Here is a 20,929-nt window from a genome sequence, read left to right on the forward strand (position 1 = left end):
AAGTGCTGAGTATTTTATATAGGAAATTGTGGTTGTGCTGGTCAATACTAAAACAAGCTGATTCACTGACTAACATTTTGTAAGTTTTATGTGCTTAACCACCTGTCAAAAAAAGACAGGGAGGCAGGAGGAGGAGGGGGGGGGGGTCAATCAGAAATGACACTGATGCCCTGATAAATGTATTCATTAAAGAAAGCACTAAAGTCACAGAAACAATTCAGCAGAGTAGTGTTGTGTGTAAGTTAATGGAAATAGAATATCAATTGCAGTGTTGTAGTAACAAAAGTCTGTTGTTGCTACCGACATACTGTATAGGTTAATCAGTAACAACAGACATTGCCTTTGTTTACTATTTGATCGGCGCATATCTGAACATGAACTTTGGTATTAAATAAAATATTTACTATCAATGTATGCATTCTTGGAGATTACCAGTAGGGCTAGTGAACCATATATATTTTTTACCCACAGTAATGAAAATGTCACTTGCTAATGTTTTATTAAAACAAGAACACATTGACAGTATTCAAGTCTGATCTCCAGAATGCAAAGTTAAATTACTGACAAATACAAACAGTTTTAAAAAAAAAAAATCTTCACATGCAGTAAGTTATCTATAGAACTTGGACTTTGAGTTCATGTGCAATACAGACAGGATAAGGCTATCTTGTAAAGCAAGTTTGGAATATGTACTCACAGCTATGGCTCTTGTAAATCCAACAACACCATATTTTGTGGCTGTGTATACTGGTTGGTGTGGGGAATGCAAAAATGCTAAAATGAAAGAAAGCAAACATATATATTACCAAAACACTGAGTTTAATACAGCATGCACATTGTTAGTTACATATCAAATCACTTAAACTATATGGTTCTTAAATTACAGTGAAACAAGTAATTGTAGGTGTCGGGAGAGAAGTACTGTTTGTTTGGACAATTATGCAACACGTGGTGAAAACATTAAACATGAACTAAGTCTCAGATATCCTGAAGTCTTGTGCACAAGGAAAGCTAATATGACTTTGATTCAAACCAAACCTACCACTCCTAACATCCTTAAGAATATTTCTATTCCATTTATTGACTGCTGTGCAGCCCCCCAACCCTCAATCTACATGTTTATAGCATCAGTATACTTTACCATTAGTGTTACATTCTGTACGAGAATATACAACTATAATGTACAACGTTTCGCTACATTCTCAACCTTTAACCTGTCGGGATAAGCCACAGATGGATTTTCCTTGAGCACTTTACAGGATTGGGGATCCCAGAGTTAGACCCAATAATAGGTGATTGATGAAACCCAAGTTGTTTTCACAATGCTGTAAAATTCTCCAAAAAAATATAGTTGTGAGTTATCTTGAAGGGGTACAACTTGATCAAATCGACCTCCTAGGTTGTTTGAAGTTTTACCTCTTTGATTAAATGTTCTTGAAGTTGGGACTATAATGTACTACTTAGTAAGATGATGCCATATGAATAAGGTCCAAACATTTAATATGTAGGGAATGTTATCAGCTTGCTCACTTGACTTGATTATATCCTGAGGCATACAGTACATATGTATTCATTTCACTATCACCTTTGTATCATTAAATATACAGACCCTGAACACCCTTAAGGTGTATTAAAGGTTTAATTGCAAGTATTGTGCTTCATAAGTCACACTTTGTATGCCGACTATATACCAACTATAAATATGCAGGGGTTTAACATTACTATGCCTATTGTTTAAGCTACTTGCTTACAAGACTTTGTTTCTCAACATAGCATTGCACCAATGTCTTTAGTTTATTCATGCATATAAATGTAAATTAATTTGTGGTAAAAAAAAAAATAAGATAGGTAAAGCTCACTGACAGATTGGTGTAGTATTCTGTGGAAATTCAAGCGAAACTTTTCCCAGGTGAGAGGCAGTGAAAGTTGTTGTTGATGATAGACCTATCCCTGTGAATTGATTGAAAGGCTTGAAAGGGCTGAATAGAACTTGTTGATAATCAGTAAAATTAAGCTCCAGCCAGGTTACATTTAATGGAACTGATAACACCGTGTAAATAATATATATATATATATATATATATATATATATATATATATATATATATATATATATATATATATATATATATTGTTCCTGGGTAGTAAGTGTTATTTCCTAATTGCTTATGCCTCAAAAGTATAGAAAATGGCTATTATTCCCCACAAACTTTGCTTTTGTGACAAGGACAGTGATATTTCAAAATATCACTATTTCCAATGGGAAAACGGGCAAATGTGTGTCTTTTCGTTCACATAAAGTCAGAAAAAAACAACATATGAATCCAAATTAACATGTATTTATACTAAAGTAATACAAAAATGACTACAAAAGTAAATACAGTATAATCGTAAATCTCGAAAAACTACTCAATTCTAAATCTTTTGTAGTCATTTTTGTATTACTTTAGTATAAATACATGTTAATTTGGATTCATATGTTGTTTTTTTCTGACTTTATGTGAACGAAAAGACACACATTTGTCTGTTTTCCCATTGGAAATAGTGATATTTTGAAATATCACTGTCCTTGTCACAAAAGCAAAGTTTGTGGGGAATAATAGTCATTTCTTATACTTTTGAGGCATAAGCAATTAGAAAATAACACTTACTACACAGGAACAAAAATTGTGTTACATAGTGTAATGAGTGAATAAACTGTGTTTTGAAATGTAATAAGTCAGACATGTTGTCATAAGCCACAACTACATTTTACTGGACAACTTAAAGCACCGGGGAATCACCCCGGATTACATCAACCACCTACCATGGTTATTCTGGGATTACTCCTGAGCATTGCTTCTCTGGGGTGATTGGTTTTAATCTCCAGCTGTATTAATGAAGTACACTCACATTCAAATAGTGTATTCTAAGATGCTCTATGTGTTCCATTACATGTGTTCCATTACATGTGGTGTCCAGTAGAATTGAACCATTTCACTGCCATATTGTTTTAACTCCTGGGCATTTTACTTTATGTTTACAAACCATTCGATCTAAGATGACCATGGTCCCATGCAGGCTTTGTTTATGTTCACAAAAACTCACATTTCTATTTGAATTGTTTCAATATGCCTGCTGTTTTGACGCATTGATTCATAAGTTTTCACTCAGCTAAAATGTTCTGAAAGAACTGGCAGGGACCCCAGGACATTTTTTTGATGGATTCAAGCTGTCTCTGAAGTCAAATGGTCTAAAAGTACAGTGAAAGGCTGTGGGTGGGTGTTAGATTTCTTACAAAAGTTTAAAGCAACCACTAGCTTAAGTCTAGCTGAAGACTGATCATCTAACAAATAGTGTGTATTATCTTATCAATCACACATTATTATGTAACAGCAATTTGAATCAAAGAATACCTTCAGTGGAGCAAAACTGCTATGTCAGACAATCTTTATACAATCTGTGAAGACTAAGGACCTCATTTATGAAAGGGCAGTAAACATTATGGTGCACCATAATTGCAATTAGTGTGCACGTTCATGATTTCTGTATTTAATATTGCAATTTTATTCATTATTGCTCTAAACAGTGTCACATTATAGTGCACCCTGATTTTATTGTGCCACACTATGGTAATTAGAATGAATATGTGATTTGTATTGTAATGTATAATAATGTACTTAAATGAGGCACGCCGCTTAATGCGATGAGCTTTATTCACACTGTATTTTCTAAAGGGTGATAATTATAGTGTGCACGATAAAGTGGGCAATAATTAGTTCATTTGGAAACCAGGCTTCAACTACTGATAGGTGCACTATTTAAATCTAATTTTCTGGGCTGAAATCTTTCTGGTATCATTGAGGCATTACTTGCATTAAAGTTTTCACATGGAGCAGTGAAAATTACCTGTAAATAAATGTTAACCTTTAGGTGTAATTCGGTGGACGTTGTAGAGGGCGCTCCCTAGTGGAGTTTCCAGGTGTTATAGCTGCATTCAGCTTCTCTAGCCTCCCTGGCAGCATTCAGCGGGGGTGGGATTAGCCACGCAAACTACTTCCAGGTGGGGTGGGGGTCAGTTTACTTGTCAATCCCTTTGTTATTTATACACTCAGCACTGCTTCAACCATCCATCTGTGTTTGTTTTTATCCTCCTCCTCCACTTCCTCTTATTTCTAATACCACTCCATCTGCACAGGGATCCCTCGGGGGGGGGGAGTTTTACTCCTCCGATTGACTAGGTCGGCCTCCTGTCCAAGTCACTGCCGTCCCCGGTGGTTCCTCGCTAGAGGGGACTCCCGGCCACAACTATTCTGTCACAGCTCATGCGCTAGCCTCACCAAGGCCACAATCTTGCTATCCCATCTCCCTAGTTTCTTTTCAGGTCCAAGCACCTTTCTGCCCTTTCTGGCTGGTCAAGTCCCCACCTGCCAAGCCGGGCCCCACCGGGGGGGGGGGGGGGGGGGGGGGGGGGGGGGGGGGTTCTCCAACACAGACCGAGACATTTTATCCTAACTCCCCACGATGCCTAGCTGTCAGCCACGCTTCCTGGGGTTGCTGAACCCAGTAGTGATGAATCTATCCCTGTGTCTTTTATGTCTCTCATTGAGAGTATCTTTTATGTTTGTCTTCTCATTCTCCTTGTTCGACCAGCAGCTAAGAGATGCCGCCATGGCTAACGACCTGGACTGAGAGCTGTCTTTATTTGTTCTGTCTCTCATTCTCTAGCCGCTCAGCGCTGCGTATGCGGCCTGACCCGGTGAGATATGAGAGTTCAGCGTGTTTTACAAATATGTCTTGTCCAGCTATTTTCTTCTCAAGCTGTCCAGTTTTATGTCTCTAATTCCTTGTTACACAAGCACCCCCGTTCCTCAAATCAAACCCCTTTTATATTACTCTACTAAAGCCCTAGTAAGCGATCAGTGAATAGGTTATAAAAAGCATGAATAAACGTGAATTAATGTTATCATTTCTTAGATTTTATTTATAGTTACAGATGTACAGTAACTATAAAACTGAGTGATCAATTACCAGCCAAAAATCCCAAAAGTAGTAAGTAGACATGCCTATTTGGATGAAGAACAATTAAATGAACTGGAAGATAGCAAAACGGAAAGAAAATACCATAAAAACAACTGATATCTTTACACTCACTCACCCTGTCCCTTCAAATAATGTCTTTTTAGCAGATTGTAAATGCTACAGAAAAACACAAAACGATCCTTCTGCACATTATCCACCCTCTCTGACACAGACCTTGAAAAATAACTGTAATCCGAAACTTCATTATTTATTTATTTTTTACTCCCGCTCTGCTGATACAACAGCGTCTTGCATTCACAGCACCTCAACATTGTTAAACAAAATGGTTGATGGAAAACAGATAGTGTAGTGCCTCTAATCGATCAGTTAGACAGCATCTACTTAGTAAAAGAGTCTACAGGGGCTGTGCAAAAAATGTAGGCAGACTTTTGTGTAGACTTACGCAATCCGTAACTCTGTAATATAATATAATCAGTAAAAACAGCATGTTCCTGCTTTAACTCAATTTTAGTCACATAGGACATAGGTGGCTTCAGGGCAGCCTTTTCTCATATATGAATGCTCCAAAAAAGAAAAGGCAGCCCAGGGCCGGCCTACATTTAGGCCACCTTTTCGATGTAGCCCAGGGCCTACAATCCGGGACCAAGGCCGGCCTTTACATATATATATATATATATATATATATATATATATATATATATATATATATATATATATATATATATGCACGCAAAGCAGTATAGGCCGATAGGCCAGATTTTCATGTCACATTACCAATTAAATTTTCTATGATAACACGGACAAACTGGGATTTTCTATAATGTCTGAGACTTTTTTGTTTTACATTTGGCGTGGGGCAAAAAACATGCACAGCTTTTTTTTGTTTTTTGTTTTTTTTGATAGTAACTAAATCAATACACATACCATATATAAACATTAACACAGGCAACGTTGCTTTACATTTAAGTAAACATTCCTGTCTAATAAAACCTCTTCTGGTATTCAAGTTCAGTGTTGAGTGAAGCTTCAGTTTACTGCAGTCAGTATCCAGAGCTGTTCAAAGATGCCGAAAACAATAACAATCACCCCTATAGATCGGATCAATGAGTTTGGCAAGGGCGAATTTCACGTAGATGGTAATGTGCTGTTTTGTACTTCATGCAGCAAGGCTGTAGATTACACTCATCGGCAGACCATTGTAGAACACATGGGAAGCGCTAAACATAAACTGAATGAACAGAAACGTAAACAGCAAAATTGGGATACTTTTCTGTACTCAACGCCGCCGTCTCACAACAATCTGGCTGGAGAATGATGAAGCTCTATTTTCAATAGCCATCCAGATGATGATGTCTGACTCTGAATTGAACTATGTATATAAATATATATATTATATATATATATCTATTATATATATATATATATATTTATTATTATATTTTTTTAAAAAATAAAACACGTGCTTGCCTTGTAAACATAATAAAACTTCATTTTTTAAATTGACAGTTGTAATAATGGTTAATTAAGTGGACCTTGAAATTGAACGCTTGTAACTTTAGACTTAGAAATGTGAAAGTGTAAAATTGGTATTTATTTACTGGCAATTATCTGAAGGCTTGTTATTGTGATTACTGTTAATGTTACTCTACTGGCGATAGAGCAGTAGTTTATAATGTATTGCGCATGTTGTAGAGAAAAGTTTATTTGATATATGACGGTGTATTGCTGTATTTACGTTGGGGCACTTCTCTTAATGAAGTTGCCATAGTTACATGTGGAATAACGGTTTTGTTTTAGGGCCATATGTTCAGTAACATTTCAAGTGCAGGGGTAATGCTGATGTTCAGTCTTTAATTGTAATGGTTAAGGACTAGAGAATAATAATGACAATGATAATAATAACGAGTAAACAACATAATAGTTTAACGATCGTGTTTGTAAACAAAGATGGTATTCATGCAGGTTAAACGAATACGTATAACTGAGAAGAAACGTGTGTCATGTAAATTATATTAATGTTTATTGTAAATGGAATGAATGTTAAATAATAGTTTATTTTTGTATAAAATGATACCAGGTGTAACTGGTTATTGAATAATTAATTATTATTTAATGCCATATTTTCATTATGAGGGAGCAGTAGTATTAGGTTGTCAGTCGTGAACTTATCTTGTGAATGTCAGTCATTTTCTGTACAACCTGTTAAGTCATCCGAGTGAAGTATCCATTACGAAAATAAATATTTATACTTGTGAGCACTCACTAGCAAATATATATTTTTTTTAATATATACCATAACATTGCTACTGTGCTGCACTGAACAAATAGGCCTGCTTTTCAGTCACATATGTGAATGCGTAAAGGCGCCTTAAACCACAATTGTGAATGGGGCTGCAGCCCTAAATATGCAACGGCCCTGAGGTGGCCCTGGGCCAGCACAGTGGTGTGAACGGGGTCATGGTAGCAGTTTAGACAGACTTTGCTAGTGGCTGGTAGTAAGTGCTCTGTTATTATTCAAGACCACACAATTACTAAATAGGGAACAAAAGTGGGAAACACGCTTTTTGAGAAGAGTGTGATTTCACATCAAGATTTTTAGTTCAACAAAAATAGTAAACCCCAATTTTTTTCTGCTAAGTTTTTCTTCACAAAAAACCCAAAGCATTGACTAGTGAGAAGTTTTATTTTTCAATCACTAGATAATTCTGTTTGAAGTGTCAGATTCAAAAGAATGTAGACTTATTTCTCTAAGAATTTTCCATTTCTTCTCAATGGTATTTGAAGTTCTCTGGAAACACTATCAACTACGTACTTGAACAAACATAACACTTTTGACACTTGTATTGCAATTCACCCAATTTACCTGCCATTGATGAAACATTAATGATCACACCTCCTTGCTTGCCATGCTCTTTGCTCATGTGTTCTAGACCAAGGTATGTCCCTTTTACCACGGAAGTCTATTAAAATATGAAACAAATATAAAATTATTTTTAAAAATGACAGTCATTCATAAAATTCATCACTTTTTAGTAATATGCGTATCAAATCACTCATGTACAGTAAACTAAGTTAATGCTTCTAGTTCAATGTTTTCTGATAATACTGTATCCTCCATTCCAGAAAGTAGTGCTAGTATTGTAGACTTTCTGTGAAAAGCAATGTTCACATTAAATGTTCACATTTTAATGATCCAATCATGTGTCAACTTTCTGATGTCTGTCATCTGTGACGAGATAGATCCTGAACACATCAATATTATCACTTATCTATATGTTCTTTGAACATAAATCCAGTTTACATTTGAAGTGAATAGGTTAAAATTGTATTATACTTTGGAATCAAAATTGATTTAATTAGGAGTTTTTGCCACTGATCAACACAAAAAAGTCCATAATATCAAAGTGAAAAATAAAATCTAGAAATTGTTCTAAATTATTTACAAATACAAAACAGAAAATAATTGATTACATAAGTATTCACCCCCTTGAGCCAATATTTGGTAGAGGCACCTTTGGCAGCAATTACAGCCATGAGTCTATTTGGATAAGTCTCTACCAGCTTTGCACATCTGGACACTGCAATTTTTGTTCATTCTTCTTTGGAAAATTGCTCAACCTCCGTCAGGTTGGATGGGGACCTTTGGTGAACAGCAATTTTCAACTCTTTCCACATATTCTCAATTAGATTGAGGTCCGGGCTTTGACTGGGCCACTCCAGGAAAGTGACCTTTTTGTTTTTAAGCCACTTCAGTGTGACTTTGGCTGTATGTTTGGGGCCATTGTCCTGCTGGAAGATGAATCCTCCCAAGTCCTGGGTCTCTTGCAGACTTCAGCAGGTTTTCCTCCAGGATTTCTCTGTACTTTGCTGCATCCATTTTGCCCTGTATCTTCACGAGCTTTCCAGGCCCTGATGCAGAGAAGAATCCCCATAGCATGATGCTGCCACCATCATGCTTCACGGTAGGGATGGTGTTCTCAGGATGATGTGTGGTGTTAGGCTTGCGCCAAACATAGCGCTTAGCGTTGAGGCCAAAAAGCTCTATTGTGGTCTCATCAGACCATAGAATCTTCTTCCACTTGGTCTCAGAGACTCCCACTTCTGCAAACTCTAGCCAAGCTATGATGTGAGTTTTTTTCAACAATGGCTTTCTTTTTGCCACTCTCCCATAAAGGCCAGTTTTGTGAAGCACTCGGGCTATTGTTGCCATATGCACAGTGTCTACCAGCTCAGCCATGGAAGACTATAATTCCAATAGAGTTGCCATAGGCCTCTTGGTGGCCTCCCTGACTAGTGCCCTTCTCACCCGGATACTCAGTTTTTGAGGATGGCCTGTTCTAGACAGATTCACAGTTGAGTCATATTCTCTCCATTTCTTAATAATGGACTTTACTGTGCTCTGGGGGATATTCAATGCCTTGGAAATTTTCTTATATCCTACCCCTGATTGGTGCTTTTGAAGAACCTTATTCCGGATTTGCCTTGAACGTTCCTTCGTCTTCCTGATGTAGTTTTTGTTAGGAAATGTACTAACCAACTGTGGGACCTCCCAGAGACAGGTGTATTTAACCTGAAATCATGTGAAACATCTTAATTGCACACAGGTGGACTTCATTCAACTAATTATGTGACTTCAATTGGTTGCATCAGAGCTTATTTAGGTGTGTCATAGCAAAGAGAGTGAATACTTATGCAATTAATTATTTTCTGTTTTATATTTGTAATTAATTTAGAACACTGTAGATTTTATTTTTCACTTTGACATTATGGACTTTTTTGTGTTGATCAGTGGCAAAAACTAATAATTAAATTCATTTTGATTCCATGTTGTAACACAATAAAATGTGGAAAAATCCAAGGGGGTGAATACTTTTGAGAGTCACTGTATACTGTGCCCTTACTTTTTTATGAGGTATGCAATCATTCTGAGTGCTATTTTTGTGAATACTTGAATACTACTATGTTGTGTTTTATTCACTTTTTTAACATTGTCATTAGTCTGTGTTAAGGTGCTTTAACCTGAGTACTACAACTGCTCCTTAGTTTTAGTTGTCAGATTTGCTTTCACTTTGGTCTAACACAGAATAGATCAACTAAAGTTCTGTACATGAGTACTATCTATTGAACAGATATTGTGTATGTCAAGAATACAAAAGGAAATGTGTTCACAGTAGTTCTTCACTAGATGTTGCTGGTTTTTAAAACCACCTTAACATAGACTACAGTATGTCAAAAGTGGGAAAAAAAACACATTGTTTGAATAACTGCAATAAGAACCAACCAGACATTAAAATAAAATGTGTAACCACTAATATTTTGCCCTCAATCATTTCCAGAGCTCACACTTAAAAGACCACTCTTCAGAGCACATATTGCTATTATAGGGAAATACCCAGCCCCCACCCCCCACCCCCACCCCATTGTAATCAAATGAAATGTTTACCAAATTAACTTCAATTGTCTTCTCCCAATTTTTCTCATTATTGATGCCAGCATTGTTAATAACAATGTCCAGCTTTCCAAAGCGTTCAACGGTTCTCTTGAAGGCATCTGCAAGCAATTAATGAAAAACAATCTTACTGTAAAAAATACAAAGCTGTTACACATGCTGAAATCCCAGTATGAAGTTAGTAAAGCAGTATTTATATTTGGCAACAGCGTGAATTGTATACAAAAAAAAAAAAAAATATAGCAACCTCTATACATGTGATACATAAACCGAGTTAAGTTAGACATGACCTAGTAAACAAGACACAGTGAGGCACATTGTCACAAAGGATGAATGACAAATCAAGGTTTATTAATCAGTGTGGGCTTTCTAATAGCAAATATTATTGTAACTCATTGTTCTCCTTTTGGCTTTTGTTTCAATTTATAACGACAAGCTAAATCAAGAAAATAAACATTTTGACTTCTGCCTTTTTCAGCTGTAGGCCTACTTATTGCACTGATGAAAATGTTTGTGTCCTGCTGACATTTTCATTTTATTTAGAGTCATTTATTTTTGAAGAAGACCTTTGACAGACTGTTTCTCTAATAATAATAATAAGAAGAATAATAAGAAGAAGAAGAAGAAGAAGAAGAAGAAGAAGAAGAAGAAGAAGAAGAAGAAGAAGAAGAAGAAGAAATTAAAACAGAACAAAAGAAAACTCTTCATTGGGCTAGTAATTGAATTTCCAGTAAAGTTGACTACATTCCCATAACAAGCACACGGTTATAATGTAATGTATTCTGAAATGTGTATAAGAACATAAGAAAGTTTACAAATGAGAGGAGGCCATTTGGCCCATCTTGCTCGTTTAGTTGTTAGTAGCTTATTGAGTTCACAATCTCATCAAGCAGCTTCTTGATGGATCCCAGGATGTCAGCTTCAACAGCATTACTGGGGAGTTGGTTCCAAACCCTCACAACTCTCTGTGTTAAAAAGTGTCTCCTACTTTCTATTCTGAATGCCCCAATATATTGGAGGCTAGGAGTGTAAAATAAATTAAGAGGTTTTTTTTTTATTTTGTTCTGTTTTAATTTCGGGTTATTATTAATATTGGAATTAATTATAGGAATTAATTGATTAATTGTTTTTTGCACAAATTTTTGCACAAATGGCATCCTATCCATCTCTGTAATAACATTGTGGATATAAACATATTGTCATTTTGCCTGTTGCACAGAAGTAGCATTGGCATACCCGTGCCATTCCCAACAGCCAGTAAGATTTAAAAGTTGATGCCTACTGTAATGTGTATTGCCTGTATAGTAATATAATTACTGTCGCGGATTATTAAGAGGTGAAGATTTGGTCTGCTTAAGGTAAGAAAGTGAATGAGTGTATTCACATCTTAAAATATTCATAGCAACAACAACTTATTTGTTGAACGCTGAATAATAAATAAATTAATATCCAACATATTGTCACTCACCAGTGTTTTAAACTTCCTGTGATGGATGATTTGGGATTTAAAGATTTTACAAAGTCAAAAGGGAAACAATGGGGCATAAACATATTGTAAAATAATAATAATAATTTAATAAAGAAATACTTGTATTATTCCACCACTACTAAGACAATTCACCATAAAAAATGTATTGCATAAACCTAGGTATCTCAGGACAAAATTTACATTTAACAGTACTTTGGACATGGAACACCACATGGGGGTCTGTAGTAATTAAGCAATTATTTTTCAAACTCACATGCTATCATTTGGCATTTCCAAGAATGAACAACTAACACTGACGACAGTGATGATACTGAATGCATGTTGCTTCTGTTTTACATGCTGGAAACGAAACTCAAATGGCGCTTAACTAGCCTCCCCCTGGATTTTTACTTTGGGAAGTAGTCTGCTTTGTATGTTGCCTGTATATAATAAATAATATGTTTTACTGTAAATAACCTAACATAACCTGAATGACTTCTAAGCGCTCTCTAGTTTCTGCAGTACCGGTGTGGTGTTATTTGCGGAGCGTGTTAAAAAGTGGTACCGGGCATGCACAAATGATTTTAGCTCCGAAAGCAAGGAAACTACCATGATATTCTGTGTACGATATTCTGTGTACGATATACTGTGTTTGGCCATTAAACTTCTTTTAATATAATTTTGTTCACAGTTCAGCAAATGTAAGTGACTAACCGATGAGTAATACACTGGATTATCTAAAACTATAAACATATACGATTTTCTGCGTGAACTACAGTGTGTCTTGTGCGCAGTAATTTGTGCAGTAGTCAATCGAAGCACTGACAACGTACCACTTTCTGGTGTTAAACGGGTATGCGTACCACATTCTGACAACGTACCACTTTCTGGCCCCTACACCGGTATGTTTTGTACAGGCGTATTAGCCGATTACGGCTTAAAGTGATACTTGAATGCGTTTGGACTGCTTAAGGTACGAACGCGAATAAGTCATGCCTGTTAACATGAATTTTCAACATAAGGGAGCTTTTGTAATCTGAAATCTTAGTGGCCTCAATTCAATTGAATTATATAAGACAAAGGCATACAACTATTTGACTTTATACGGTTCTCCTTCTAATTGCTTTTAAAAAGGAAAAATGTCAAACAGAAAAACAACCATGAGGTACTTCACAATCAAATCCTCACTTGGCCCCTGTGGTTCTTACTGTACTATGGCTGATTTGGCAGCAGCATAATATTTTGTAAACAGGTTCACTGTAGTTGGCTTTGTTACTTTCATCACACAACAACTGAGTTTGGTACTGCACATTGACTTCGTCGTCAAAGGATGATCTATGACACCAACTTTATAACAAGAAAAAAAAAAAGCTCTAAATTCAATAAATTCATCATAAAAAATAAATAAATGCAAAAATAAAGCTAAAATACACAACAACGTGGCATTGCAACATTATTCATTACACTGCACATATGTGGCGGATCAATAATACCACTATCAGTATCGTTTCATGATCAACTATTTTCTATTTTAAATGAACAAACTATTGCTGTATATAAACACATATGATCAATCAATCGGAATTTCTAATGCAATGTTGATCCTGAAATTCTACTAGAAACGCTTATCTTTCACTATTAGTGTGACTTTTTTTACTTTTCTGCAGAGTAGGCTACTTTGCAATGTGTGAGTCTGGGAACATGTCTACTACAGTGTCAATGTCTTTTTTGTGTTTTTCTGTCTTCCCACCCTTAAAATCAGTCCTGAATAGTTTACTGTACAAACAAAAGTTGTAGCCAAAATCATTCTGAAACGTTTATAGGAGGCTAGAAGTGTGTGACACAAGTTTTGGTGAAAATGGTGCACAATTAAGTCAGCTGTTGTGTTAACACGAATAACAGACGAATAAACTGACAAACAGATGGACACATCAGCGTATAAGGGTTCTTCTTTTCGAGCATGAAAAGGGTCAAAACATACCCGCCGTTTATAGGCTGGTGTGGATGAGATATTTAGCGGTCTTTTGGTTATTGCAAGCCTGTATTGCAAATACAGGCTGGTGTTGACACATTTACCAAGATGAAATCAAGACGCTATCTCCTTGTATTTCAGTTTATTCGCGATTACCTGCGTAAACATGTTATTTAAACTTTGTCACATATTTCTACATATTCGACATTCACAGGAATGTGGTGCTTATTTACCAGTTTAAGTTCATTGGTTTTTAAGAAGTGAAATGTATCGGTTGTAAGAATGTATCAAATCTGATGATATGTGTTCAGATGGTCGCTCTAAAATAGAGTTAAACTGCGTTCCTCCCCCTGGTTCTTTTATAAAGCCCATGCATTACTTTTTTTTTTTCAATTATCTGAGAGTAGTCTAATGTCCCTAGCTGCTACTGTAAAACGACTTAAAAAATGGTGTTGTACCGCAGTTGTTTAATGTACAGTATGTAACTGTGAAGCGTTTACTTAATATCGAAAGCTAGCAGCAGAGCAATTCGGTTAGCACTAAAGCCTTTGCCCACTATAAAAACACAAGTTTCAGTGAAAATGACGACCGTAACGTTATACACTTTATTACTATAAAATGCGACTTAGTGGAACGACATTTTCGAGTTTGTTATAAACCAGAGCAGTGCTTTTAAAATACGTGCTTCCCCCACCTTTCATTCGTGGTGTTATTTGGGACAGAGAATGTTCAGTGATGACACAACTTTACCCCCCTCCCCAGAATTTCTCAGAAATGGCGCTCCTGCCTGCCGGCTAGTGCCAAAGGGGCACGTCCTTCAAGAATTACATTTATTTACTACTTATTTATACTCAGAAATAATGCATGCATATGTGTGCACTCAATAATTTCTAAATAACACATTACACAAGTTGTACATATCAATTCCTTTCAAGTTAAACGAGTTCCTCATATTTCTCACCAGAGTTGTAATTCTTTTCTAGTGTTGGCACATGACATCTTTGAAATCGGGTATGTCAAACTTTAATCACTAGTAAAACGACCTTATCAGATGGAACCTACTAATTGAAAATGCTGTATGTTCTCGGAATTAAACTACTTGTGTTTGATAGGTAGACCAAAGGAAGTTAGCATGTGATATATGTGAAACAGACTTTGCAAATGACTTTAGCGACGTAGTCTAAAAAAGAGGGCTTTTTGTACTCCATGAACAAAAACATTGTATCAATATACCGGTATAATGTTCCCGTCTTTATTATTATTATTATTATTATTATTATTATTATTATTATTATTATTATTATTATTATTATTACAGCAAACATTCCAACATCCAATCAAAGGTTCTTAATTGTTCTTACCTTGCAGTTTCTCTCGATCAGTAACATCACACTGAATAAACAAACAGTTGTCAGTTCCAAACTCTTGGTCCAAGCTGGTAACACACTGTTCTCCAACCTCCTGATTAAAATCTACAACAGAAATCTAACAACAAAATAGACCTTATTATTATTATTATTATTATTATTATTATATTATTATTATTATTATTATTATTATTATTATTATTACAGCAAATTATCTTGCACTAGTAAAATCAAAATCTGTAATAAAGCGATACAAAAGACATAGGCAACAAGTCAACAAACACGCACAGCTCTGTGATTAATTACTTTTATACTTTTATATTCAACAAGACTTTCTTATAAATACGTTTGCCTCTCAGCAGCAGAGCGATTACATAACTTGTATGGTGTGCATTAAGCTGTAAACTAGTTAAAGTTTACCTTTGCAGCATTTTGCAGTAGAGCCTCGGCAACTGCTCTTCCGATTCCTTGAGCTCCCCCAGTCACAAGAGCAACTTTTCCAGCTAGTGCCATGTTCGTTGTGTTCACTTGTTGTGTCTTAGTCTGTCACTGTACTTTGTTAACTGAACCCCGAGAGGGCGGTTTCTAAACCTAGGATCACCTGTCTTCTGTATTCTCCCTGTGTAATATTTGCATAAGCTTTGTTTTTTTTCTCTGTGTTCTACATCGGACTGATTGATTTCTGTAGCAAATGCAAATCTTATAGTGGAACAGTTGTTAACTGTATTTTCTCATACTCCAAAGCAATGCCTAGTACAGAGAACACACCATTTTTTGTAGGTTTAACATTTCTTTTGGACTCGTCTGCCGTTTTCTTTTGTTTTCACTGCTTAACATTGGCCAGTTTTGACACTTACAGAAGCTGGTGGATTTCCGGTGTAGTTCATATCATAACACGTCGTACTTTGCATATTCCCTCGGGCGCTTGCGTTTGTTTCATTCGGGATTCTTAAAGCAACTGTTGTATTTTGTTATTTGATATGTACTGCAGCTGAAGTACGGCTTCGTTAAAAATAATAATAATAATAATAATAATAATAATAATAATAATAATAATAATAATAATAATAATAATAATAAACATTGAGCTTTCAAAATAAGATTTTGTAAACTGAAATGTGAGTGGCCTAAATTCAAGTAAATACAGTACCTACATAAAACGAAGGCACACAGCTATTTCACTGTATTAATTAGTAGAATGATAAGACTAGCTGTGTGCCTTCTACTTGCTTTTAAAAAGTAAAAATATCAACAAAACACAAAAACAAAAACCAAACAAACAAAAAAATAACATGGGATGCGTCACAATCAAAGTGTCTATTGGCGCTTGTGGTTCTGATTGTACTGTAGCTGTAGCTGGCTGATTTGACAGCAGCCAATACTTTGTGAACAGGTCCACTGTAGTTGATTTTGCACGACAGCAAAGCATACACAGTTGGCGTTGTTACTTTCATCACAGAACAAAAGTAAAGGCTGAGTTTGGTACTGCACCTCATCATCAAAGGACAAACTATAGCTACTATATACATTATAACAAGAAAAAACCATACATTTAATGTTCATCATAATATATACACACACACACACACACACACACACATATATATATATATATATATATATATATATATATATATATATATATATATATATATATATATATATACACACACACACACACACACACACAACAATGTGGTATTGCAATGTTATTCATTACCTGCACAATGATCATTTTGACTGAAGGGCCTAGGGCAAACCCAGTCTTTTAGCTGGGGGCCTGCCTAGGCCTCCTAAAGCTCGGGTTGTGCATGCTCTCAGGTCAATTCTGTGCCATTTTAGACCACTTTCAGAAGCAAACTTGAACTAGACTGTAGAAAAAAGAAATTCAGAAATTACTTTTTATAACTTGTAATTTTACCAGATGGATCAACCTGATAAATCACACATGAGGCTAGTTAACAAGTGTAGTTTTTTCAAATGTTACTCATCAAACCCTTTACCTGTATGCTTATTTCCCAGTCATTTTATAAAACCTGCAAAAATAATATTCCAGTGATTTTGGTTCATGCATTTGGTTAATGCAGGCAGGTGCATCACACAGGGTGAGGCAATCCATACACAGACAGAGGGCCGGTGCGAACCCGGGACCTCTCGCGTTAAAGCATTGCGACGATATCGCTGTACAAAGGATGTATGTCTTTGTGTGTGATTACGTCACCTACCAGCCCTACTGCTGCCTTCCCCATGCACGCTACACTACAATCTACTTAACTCAATCAGGTGTGATATATAGGGTTCATACAGTTTTTTTCTGATACAAAATTCAAGGACTTTCAAGGGTCAGTTTAACGATTTTCAAAGACCTAATTTAAGGAGTTTGACATCATTTTCAATGTTGATAACTAATAACCAACTGTAAAGATAAAGTTTTTACATTAATAGTTTATTTTACTGTATAATAACACAAATCTAAATTATACTCACTTGTCAAGTATAGAAAAGCTCTGGACCAGTAAATGTTCTTATTCAGTAACACTGAGTCAGTTTTGGTGCCTAAAGGTGAGTGTTTCATTCTAAAAGCAGTACAACAATTCAGTGCTTTAATCAATGTGAGAAGCAATAGTCCAATAATATTGTGTCTCAATCATAGGTGCCTAACTTTGTTAAAAGTAAGGGCAAACTGAAGGACTAACTGTCGAGTGTAGAGGCGCATTTATAATCCAAGCTACAAGCGAACCTTGCTGTGGTGAAGTCTAACAAGGACTAGACTGCACTTATATCCCTTCTCTACTTAGTGGCTGTAACACACAGCCACGACAGTGTACTTTGGGCATGCTTTTATTTTATGTTTATTATTTAGTTTTACTTTGATGTGGTCGATGGCATGCAGTGGTCGTTTATTATTTATTTGTCCTATGCTAATAAATTATGAATCTGAGAACCTGCAATCTTGTATGAGGCTCCCTCATTTCCACACATAGGCTTGTAACCAGCAGGTGCCTGGTTCAAATCACAGCTCAACTACTGACTCATTGTGTGACCCTGAGCAAGTCATGTAACCTCCTTGTTCTCTGTCTTTCAGGTGAGACATTGTAAATGACTCAGCAGCTGATATATAGTTCACACACCCTAGTTTCGTATCTTGTAAAGCGCTTTGTGATGGTGGTCCACTATGAAAGGCGCTATATAAAAAATAAAGATGATTATTATTATTATTATTATTATTATTATTATTATTATTATTATTATTATTATTATTATTATTATATCAGATGCGTCTTTGCCAGAGCATTGGCTTTCATTGAGTTTCCGTGTCCTGTTGATCCCCACATATATTTTAGAAAAAGCAGGCAGTTAAAAGTTGTTGTGAAATACTATGTATGTTTGACTCAAACCTACTTGGCCGAAAGGCTTTTCGTAATCAGTTGGTGAGACAGTTGCAACTCTTCCACTGCATTGAAAAATTATATTATAGCAAGGATCTTCCTCTCATTCATTTAAATTGGCTTTGTGATGTCATAGACGTGCCAATATCTCAGGACATCTAAATGGTTCTCCCTAAACCTAGTTGTTTTTAATTTCAAATTACCTCATAGCCATGGTATGTGCAATATGGGACTGCAGGGGGTGTGTTCCCAAGCATGTCAAGAGACATTTTGGCCCCTTTCAGAATTGTGTGGTGCTTTGGGCTCCTGCTGGCTCTGCTGCTTCTGATTCACTGGGTGCAGAGGCCAAAGCTGCAACCAGTGTTGCCAAATCATGAAAAAAAAAAAAAAAAATCTCTGTACAAGTTTGAAAAAACCTTTGGACCAAAACCCTCTAGATTTCTATTTTTACAACATTTATATGAAGAAAATGGGCTAATATTGAGCATTCCTATTGATACTGATTGGCTGTAAAAAATAAAATAAAATAAAATGCTTTCTTTGGTGATTACTGGTGTTTGAGAAGAATATCAAAATGTAGTAAAACATGAACAGACATCAAAAAAAAAAAAAAAAAAAAAAAAAAAAAAAACGTATTTATTGTTGAGATTACAGGCTACCTTATATGTAAAAATAGATATGTCCAGTAATTACAGTGCTTAGATCTGTAATTTACAAATATATACTTGTTACATGTATTCTTTGTCTCATTTTACTCAAACCATTACAAGCTATGGATTTTCTTTTTCAAATCTAAAATAGGACAAGTGCCAACTTGTCCTAAATGTTAGGAATAAAACTTAAGAAAAGAATGAGTTAGCAAAGTTCTGTAATATGCTATTTCCTATCTTAACGTAAGATAAGATAATGAGTTAGGAATTCTTGTTCTGTAATACAAATTCCCCTAAACTGACACTTACGATGTCATATCTCTATGTTAAGATAGGATTGGTATTTAGGATGTTTCTGTAATATGCCCCCTGGTCTGTATGTCAAAATGACTGACTTCCTGTGTCCTCCGTTCAGTTCCATCTGGAACCACGCGCTTGCTTCTTGTACTTTTGGTTTCCCTTTTATAATGGGCTGTCAATGATAGTTAATTGGTGCAAATGGAAAACGTCTGGCTGCAATTTGAATTGGGGAATGGGACCAATTTATCCCTCTAATCACCTGTGCTGTATTACAAATTCAGTGCACTACATTTATAAGAATCACATCTGTCCCGAATGATTCTTCTTCTTCTTCTTCTTCTTCTTCTTCTTCTTCTTCTTCTTCTGAGCAGATGCCTTTACCCTTACCCGACTTACAGTTGTATACAAAAAATACATATCAAGAATTACAGTACAATTAAGAGCAAGATACAAAATGCAATAACCTCAGTCCTAATCAGTGCAAATACAAAATACAGTATGATTTAATATTGGGGCAGTTCAAGAGCAAATAACAGTGTTACAGTTAAATAAGGATTAGATAGGAGTGCAAATGAAATACAGAATATACAGATTGTGTTAAGAGCAGGATTAAATACAGTAAGATAGGGAGCAGATAAGTTCAAGTTAAAGTGCATTAAAGGCAGAGTACTATATAGACCAGAAGTGGAGAGTTTACAGGTATTGTCTGAAGAGGTGTGTTTTGAGGAGGCGCCGGAAGGTGGTCAGGGATTGGGCAGTCCTAACATCTGTAGGAAGGTCATTTCACCACTTCGAGGCGAGGGTGGAGAAGGAGGGGACTCTGGATGCAGGGGAGCATAGTGGAGGCACAGCCAGTCTTCTGCTGCAGACAGAGCAGAGAGATCGAGTGGCAGTGTAGGGAGAGATGAGGGTTTGTGGTCAAGGCAAGTACAAGAGTCTTGAACTGGATGCATGATCGGGAGCCAGTGGAGTAGCATGGGAGAAGCGAGGCAGAGAGAATACCAGGCGAGCAGCAGAGGTCTGGGTGGGATGGAGCTGACTGGTGGCGGACGTAGGGAGGCCAGCTAGAAGGGAGTTGCAGAAGTCTAGGCGGGAGAGTACCAGGGCCTGGACGAGGAGTTATGTGGAGTAGTTGGTAAGGAAGGGTCGTATTCTCCGTATGTTGCTCTGGAAGAATCGACAGGTGTGTGCTTGTGAACGTGTAGTTTGCTGTGCGTGGTGAGAGGGTGATGCAGGTGCTCCAAACAAGGACAGACACAAAGTTCATGGTTCACGGTTTAATTCCTCCAACCACTTTCACAGTTCAGAAATA

At 36.2% G+C, this 20,929-nt stretch overlaps 1 protein-coding gene across 2 annotated transcripts in view; it reads right to left on the reverse strand.

The window, feature by feature from the left end:
• Nucleotides 1–16,088, reverse strand: part of hpgd (15-hydroxyprostaglandin dehydrogenase) — a 37,144-nt gene extending 21,056 nt beyond the window's left edge. The window contains exons 1-5 of one of the 2 annotated variants that reach the window (XM_041223572.1): nucleotides 15,699–16,088; nucleotides 15,273–15,396; nucleotides 10,466–10,572; nucleotides 7,886–7,982; nucleotides 698–774 (exon numbers count right to left, since the gene is read on the reverse strand). In XM_041223572.1, coding sequence (XP_041079506.1) covers nucleotides 698–774; nucleotides 7,886–7,982; nucleotides 10,466–10,572; nucleotides 15,273–15,396; nucleotides 15,699–15,791 — 498 coding nt within the window. In that variant the 5' untranslated portion in view covers nucleotides 15,792–16,088. The remainder of the gene's footprint in view (nucleotides 1–697; nucleotides 775–7,885; nucleotides 7,983–10,465; nucleotides 10,573–15,272; nucleotides 15,397–15,698) is intronic. The other variant, XM_041223563.1, reaches the window with a different exon arrangement.
• Nucleotides 16,089–20,929: the final 4,841 nt, after the last annotated feature.

This window comes from Polyodon spathula, chromosome 2 (assembly GCF_017654505.1).
Source record: "Polyodon spathula isolate WHYD16114869_AA chromosome 2, ASM1765450v1, whole genome shotgun sequence".
NCBI lineage: Eukaryota > Metazoa > Chordata > Actinopteri > Acipenseriformes > Polyodontidae > Polyodon > Polyodon spathula.